The sequence below is a fragment of the Alosa alosa genome, chromosome 18, assembly GCF_017589495.1.
Source record: "Alosa alosa isolate M-15738 ecotype Scorff River chromosome 18, AALO_Geno_1.1, whole genome shotgun sequence".
NCBI classification, from domain to species: domain Eukaryota; kingdom Metazoa; phylum Chordata; class Actinopteri; order Clupeiformes; family Clupeidae; genus Alosa; species Alosa alosa.
In genome coordinates, this window is record NC_063206.1 from 5,519,480 (window position 1) to 5,526,979 (window position 7,500).

Consider the following 7,500-nt stretch of genomic DNA (forward strand, 5'->3'; position numbering starts at 1 on the left):
ACAAGAACAGCTGGAGCTGAAACACTCCTGGTCCAGACCAAAGATGCTTCTGACCAGTAAAACAAGAACAGCTGGAGGTGTCTCTTCTATTTGTATAATGGTGGAACAAACACATCATTTTTTTTAGGCTCACATGGAGTTGTACAAAAATATCATGCAGTACGTACAATATACCAGCAGGTGGAGCTCCAGGGAAAGACAATTTAATCACTACAGGAAACCATGCAAGTTTAATCCAATTGTGCACAATACACTTTTGGCCAATTAAAAGGAGCTTCTTAGGGCAATTAAAAGGGCAATACAAGCCCAAAACGCACCTCCTCTTTGGTCTTGAGGCACAGCCGGGCGAGGTATCCCTCCTCAGGGTTCCAGCTGTTGAGCACCTTGAGCACTTCCTCCTCGGGCCCCAGGACTCTCTGTAGCGAGGGCTTCCCCCGCGCCTCCCCTCGGTCCCCTCGCTCACGCGTCAGCGCCTGCCTCTCCTCCAGCAGGAACACGTCAGAGGGAGGGGAGCAGGAGGACAGGAGCTGAGGAGGGACACACTGGCACAGTCAGGAGGAGCGACGGAGTAGGTCAGGAGGAGTAGAAGGAGGAGCGACGGAGTAGGAGGAGAGAGCAGAGGCAGGAGAGAGCAGAGGCAGGAGGAGAGAGCAGAGGCAGGAGGAGTAGAAGGAGGAGCGACGGAGCAGGAGGAGAGAGCAGAGGCAGGAGGAGAGAGCAGAGCAGGAGTAGAGGCAGGAGCAGAGGCAGGAGGAGCAGAGGCAGGAGGAGAGTAGAGGCAGGAGGAGCAGAGGCAGGAGTAGAGAGTAGAGGCAGGAGGAGAGAGCAGAGCAGGAGGAGAGAGCAGAGGCAGGAGGAGCAGAGGCAGGAGGAAGGCAGAGGCAGGAGTAGAGAGTAGAGGCAGGAGGAGCAGGAGTAGAGGCAGGAGGAGCAGAGGCAGGAGTAGAGAGTAGAGGCAGGAGTAGAGGCAGGAGTAGAGAGTAGAGGCAGGAGGAGCAGGAGTAGAGGCAGGAGGAGCAGAGGCAGGAGTAGAGAGTAGAGGCAGGAGGAGAGAGCAGAGCAGGAGGAGAGAGCAGAGGCAGGAGGAAGAGCAGAGGCAGGAGTAGAGTAGAGGCAGGAGGAGCAGAGGCAGGAGTAGAGAGTAGAGGCAGGAGAGAGCAGGAGTAGAGGCAGGAGGAGGCAGAGCAGGAGTAGAGGCAGGAGTAGAGTAGAGGCAGGAGTAGAGGCAGGAGGAGCAGAGGCAGGAGGAGAGAGCAGAGGCAGGAGGAGCAGGAGTAGAGGCAGGAGGAGCAGAGGCAGGAGAGAGCAGAGGCAGGAGTAGAGGCAGGAGGAGCAGAGGCAGGAGTAGAGAGTAGAGGCAGGAGGAGCAGGAGTAGAGGCAGGAGGAGCAGGAGTAGAGGCAGGAGGAGCAGAGGCAGGAGGTAGAGGCAGGAGGAGCAGGAGTAGAGGCAGGAGGAGCAGAGGCAGGAGTAGAGAGTAGAGGCAGGAGGAGAGAGCAGAGCAGGAGGAGAGGCAGGAGGAGAGCAGAGGCAGGAGGAGAGAGCAGAGCAGGAGAGAGTAGAGGCAGGATGAGAGAGTAAAGGCAGGAGAGAGCAGAGGCAGGAGGAGAGAGCAGAGGCAGGAGGAGCAGGAGTAGAGGCAGGAGTAGAGAGCAGAGGCAGGAGTAGAGGCAGGAGGAGAGCAGAGGCAGGAGGAGAGCAGAGGCAGGAGGAGAGAGTAGAGGCAGGAGGAGAGAGTAGAGGCAGGAGGAGAGAGCAGGAGGCAGGAGGAGAGAAGAGGCAGGAGGAGCAGAGGCAGGAGTAGAGTAGAGGCAGGAGTGAGGCAGGAGAGAGCAGGAGTAGAGGCAGTAAAGGCAGGAGAGAGCAGAGGCAGGAGGAGAGAGTAGAGGCAGGAGGAGAGGCAGGGGCATGTGGATGAGTAGGAGGGCATGTGGATGAGTAGGAGGGGCATGTGGATGAGTAGGAGGGGCATGTGGATGAGTAGGAGGGGCATGTGGATGAGTAGGAGGGGCATGTGGATGAGTAGGAGGGGCATGTGGATGAGTAGGAGGGGCATGTGGATGAGTAGGAGGGGCATGTGGATGAGTAGGAGGGGCATGTGGATGAGTAGGAGGGGCATGTGGATGAGTAGGAGGGGCATGTGGATGAGTAGGAGGGGCATGTGGATGAGTAGGAGGGGCATGTGGATGAGTAGGAGGGGCATGTGGATGAGTAGGAGGGCATGTGGATGAGTAGGAGGGGCATGTGGATGAGTAGGAGGGCATGTGGATGAGTAGGAGGGGCATGTGGATGAGTAGGAGGGGCATGTGGATGAGTAGGAGGGGCATGTGGATGAGTAGGAGGGGCATGTGGATGAGTAGGAGGGGCATGTGGATGAGTAGGAGGGCATGTGGATGAGTAGGAGGGCATGTGGATGAGTAGGAGGGGCATGTGGATGAGTAGGAGGGGCATGTGGATGAGTAGGAGGGGCATGTGGATGAGTAGGAGGGGCATGTGGATGAGTAGGAGGGGCATGTGGATGAGTAGGAGGGGCATGTGGATGAGTAGGAGGGCATGTGGATGAGTAGGAGGGGCATGTGGATGAGTAGGAGGGGCATGTGGATGAGTAGGAGGGCATGTGGATGAGTAGGAGGGGCATGTGGATGAGTAGGAGGGGCATGTGGATGAGTAGGAGGGGCATGTGGATGAGTAGGAGGGGCATGTGGATGAGTAGGAGGGGCATGTGGATGAGTAGGAGGGGCATGTGGATGAGTAGGAGGGCATGTGGATGAGTAGGAGGGCATGTGGATGAGTAGGAGGGCATGTGGATGAGTAGGAGGGGCATGTGGATGAGTAGGAGGGCATGTGGATGAGTAGGAGGGCATGTGGATGAGTAGGAGGGGCATGTGGATGAGTAGGAGGGGCATGTGGATGAGTAGGAGGGGCATGTGGATGAGTAGGAGGGGCATGTGGATGAGTAGGAGGGGCATGTGGATGAGTAGGAGGGGCATGTGGATGAGTAGGAGGGGCATGTGGATGAGTAGGAGGGCATGTGGATGAGTAGGAGGGGCATGTGGATGAGTAGGAGGGCATGTGGATGAGTAGGAGGGGCATGTGGATGAGTAGGAGGGGCATGTGGATGAGTAGGAGGGCATGTGGATGAGTAGGAGGGGCATGTGGATGAGTAGGAGGGGCATGTGGATGAGTAGGAGGGCATGTGGATGAGTAGGAGGGCATGTGGATGAGTAGGAGGGGCATGTGGATGAGTAGGAGGGGCATGTGGATGAGTAGGAGGGGCATGTGGATGAGTAGGAGGGGCATGTGGATGAGTAGGAGGGGCATGTGGATGAGTAGGAGGGGCATGTGGATGAGTAGGAGGGGCATGTGGATGAGTAGGAGGGCATGTGGATGAGTAGGAGGGCATGTGGATGAGTAGGAGGGGCATGTGGATGAGTAGGAGGGGCATAGGAGTGAGCAGGAGCATGAGACGGAGTGGGAGGGGCATGTGGATGAGTAGGAGGGGCATGTGGATGAGTAGGAGGGGCATGTGGGGACGTGGGAGGAGCATGCTGGGAAATGGGAGGGGCGTTTGGGGAGTGGGAGGAGCATGAGAATGAGGAGGAGCAGGAGCAGCAGCGTCAGGAGGAGCAGTTCTATGAGAAGCAGAGTGAGGTTCTAGTGTTCTTACTTTGCCGATGAGCTGTGAGACCGTGGTCCTCTCGTTCACACACACCACCGTGAAGGGCTCTGGGCCCGGGGCCCCATGCACCGTCACCTTGTGCTGCGCCGCCGACCGCCGCTCCTCCGTACTGAACAGCTGCACCGGGAGACGAGGCCAGATCAGATCACACCGGGGAGACACGATGGCCACGGTGTGGGGGGACACACAGTGGACACACAGAGGACACACAGTGGACACACAGAGTACACGCCAGCCATGTGTGCCAGGGAGTGTGGATATTTTCAACGCCTGAGTTCACATGAGTGAGTCCTTCTAGCACAGTGGCTGGCGCTAATTATGGTGGTCTGTTGGGCTAATGGTACATCAATGTATGTGTGTGTGTGTGTGTGTGTGTGTGTGCTGTGTGTGTGTGTGTGTGTGTGTGTGTGTGTGTGTGTGTGTGTGTGTGTGTGTGTGCGCTGTGTGTGTGTGTGTGTGTGTTTGTGTGTGTGTGTGTGTGTGTGCTTTGACTGACCCAGGAGGCTGGTAGGGTGTTGCCGGTTGTGTTTTCGTCGGCCCTGCGGCTGTAGATGAAGAGGCTGGAGATCTCCAGGGGCTCATTATGTTGGTTCCTCAGCTGGAGGTGTCTGTAGCCTGGGAACACACACACACACACACACACACACACACACCAAAAACATTTTTCTTGAATTTGTGTCTACATTGAGTGATTGTTCCCAACCCATTTGAAAACGACACGCTCACTCAGATGCAGTGAGGAGACTGAAACACAGATCAGCATCACCACCACTGTTCTCAGAGCTAACGGTGCTCCTGTTGGTGTTCTCAAAGCAAGTCTGTAGACTTCTCATTTTAGACCATGAAGTCCTCCTTACTACTTTTGTAAGTTTGGTTTTATTTAAAGGTGCTCTAAGCGATGGCATGAGTTTTTTAGGCTAAAACATTTTATGTCACTTACTGCAAACATCACCTAACCAACCGCTAGCTGTCTGTGTCCTGAATACACTGTAAAAAAAAAACGCGATCTCTGTGGACAGCCCAGGCTCCAAAAACGGCAACAAAAACAACCTGGGCAAACCTAGCCCATAAAAACATAACAAACTGTTCCAGCAAATCACAGACGAGATGCACGTTTAGGAGAGTTTCAATTGCACGGGAGCAGCACGGGAGGAAGGGGGAGGAAGTAGCGAGCTAGCTCTCTGTTTTGTTTGAAAGTCAACAGAAGTGATGTTACCCAACATCGCTTAGAGTACCTTTAAATATAACTACACTTAAAGGTAAACTATGCAGTATTGGCAGTTTCCTCGGTTTTTGGTTCTTTTTCGCTGGCTCTGTCATGACAAATGTCTGAGAAACTCCATCGCTACCTTGTTCTAGCCGGTGCCTGGCGTGTATGTGTATTTGAATGCAGTAAAGCAATTCGTTACACTTTTCTGACACTGAGGCCGTCGGCCCACTGGCCCACAGTTGCAAGGGTGTTTTTTCCGCTCACAGGTGCTAGGGGGAAGCGAGACGGCCACCATTCAACCCGAAAAAAGTCATATAACCATTCCAATGACTCTATAGCTGTTAAATGAAGGTAAATTAAGCTAAAAAACCTGCATACCTTTAACCCCATAGCTGAAATGGGACTTTGACTAATCCCTGCAGAAGGGTCCATCCCCATAAGGGCTGTGGTCCCTGACACTGGGCATCAGCATGGAAACAGCAAAGCCAGCATATCACACACAGCTTGTGAGGTGCTTGCCCCAGACATATTTTATAATTATGCCCAAGTATGCGAGGCGTGTTTGGGTTTCATCAGTGTCCCCATGCAAAACAAACACGGTGGCCCGACCAAATTCACCATGTCTGTGTGAACGTCTCTCGTGGTCCTTCCGACTGCTCTACAAGGCCACTGCATGGTGGACAGGACCCTGATTGGGCCGTGGTGGGCAAACATTTGGGTTTCCCCCAGCAGTCTTGTCCCCACAGCTGGAATGAGAGCGGCTGAATTTAGATTCGCAGGAAGAGCAGACACACACACACACACACACCGCGGGGTGAGAGAGCGGAGGACAAGCACGCCAAGAATCCGCTCTTCTGGAAAAGTGTCACACACACTTCCTCCAGAGCTGCCTGTGATGGCATGTCACTCAAGACAACTCCCAGACATCTGGGCTCACGGAGGCAGAGGGTGCACCCATGCCTGTACACGTGAGAGGTCTTGGGAGGTTTTGGGATAGATCTGTAATGTTGTCTTTATCATATGCAATTTGGATTTAGTGCTTCTCAAGGTTACATTTTGTTTGTGATTAACTTTTTATTGAAAGTTTCAGAAGATAAGCTGAACTAAAACTTTGGCTATCACAATAAAAAGGTTAAATTTTTTTTGCATAAAATAAAATAAAATAAAAGTGTTTCCTCAAAATAGCAATCCTCAGAGGTTATTAATAATCAAGTCCTGTATAGCTGAGTGCATCTGAGTAAAAAACCCTCCTGCCTTCATTTCAACGCCTGCGAGCTACTGCGCTCCTCTATGGTGACGATATCACCTGCGTCAACGTCGCATCATGGCTTTGCGTAAACATACACGCCACTTCAAAAATATCCAACTGGCGTGTTATCAGCATGCATTTTCAACTATCTGCGTGTATGTAAACACTGCATAAACATACACGCCATTTATCATCTCACTTACGTGTGTATGACAACGCCAAGTATATGGCGCCCTCTAGGATTAGGGTTATGGTTAGGTTATGGCGTTGATAAACACGCCAAAATGCTATTATGCGTTAGATAACACGCTAGTGACCATTGGTGTGTCATTCATACACAGTCTGGCGATATCAGTTTGTTCGCATCCCGCTCTCACGCCAAAAATGCTATTATGCGTTAGATAACACGCTAGTGACCATTGGTGTGTCATTCATACACAGTTCATGATATCAGTTTGCCTGCATCCGTTCTCACACCAGGTGTCCTGTCTGTCCTCACCTGTCCTGAGGTCTCCTGTCTGTCCTCACCTGTCCTGAGGTCTCCTGTCTATCCTCACCTGCGGCCTCCTGTCTCAGTGTCTGTTCTCACCTGTCCTGTGGTCACCTGTCTCAGTGTCTTATCTCACCTGTCCTGTGGTCACCTGTGTCAGGGTCAGATGTACTAACGCGTTTGCGCCCACTTCAGGCGTATTTGTTTCGCAATGTGCGTGTAAAATCATTGCGAGGTATGTACAAACAGGCCGCAATGATGTAAAAGCGCAAACTGCCTGTCGCGGGAGCTGAACATGGCTAATTGCGTTTTTCGTGTCATGCATATGCATTCATGGGAGGATCCAGGGGAAAGTGGGAGTTTAGCGTAAAAAGATGGGAGGGGAAGAGTAAAGAGCGCCTAGTTATGTATTCCGCGGGATGTACAAAGACTGCTCCTGAAAGCGCACGTCTATTCTGCGCCTAAATACTTCCACCTTGTAAAAGCAGGTGTTAATCCAAATTGCAGTTCAATGCGTCAATAAGAGAACCTTTCAAAGACAACAGAATCGCTAGTTAGAACACCAGTTTTGTCAGTATTTGACGGAAACTTGGGTCTGACAGCGTTCGCAATCTGCAGTTTGTCCATGACGCTGATAACGCTACGTTTGCAAATGTACGTACATCTGGCCCTCAGTGTCTTATCTCACCTGTCCTGTGGTCACCTGTCTCAGTGTCTGTCCTCACCTGTCCTGAGAGCTCTGATGGGCAGGATCCTCTGGGCGGTAACCTGTGAGCTGCTGTGCTCGAGCACGGTGAAGCGCAGGAAGGCCAGGTCCTCCATGACCACGGGGAACTGGAAGCTCTGGCCCCACATGGGATTCAGCGCGTTCCG

General features: G+C 52.8%; 1 protein-coding gene across 1 annotated transcript in view; it reads right to left on the minus strand.

Annotated features, from left to right (window-relative positions):
- LOC125311311 (1-phosphatidylinositol 4,5-bisphosphate phosphodiesterase epsilon-1-like) overlaps positions 1-7,500 on the minus strand; it is a 42,657-nt gene that overhangs the window by 7,038 nt on the left and 28,119 nt on the right. Inside the window, 4 exon segments of the mRNA XM_048269221.1 lie at positions 318-527; positions 3,667-3,795; positions 4,175-4,293; positions 7,353-7,500. The exon segment at positions 7,353-7,500 is cut by the window's right edge and continues 114 nt beyond it. Of these exon segments, the coding sequence (XP_048125178.1) occupies positions 318-527; positions 3,667-3,795; positions 4,175-4,293; positions 7,353-7,500 (606 nt within the window).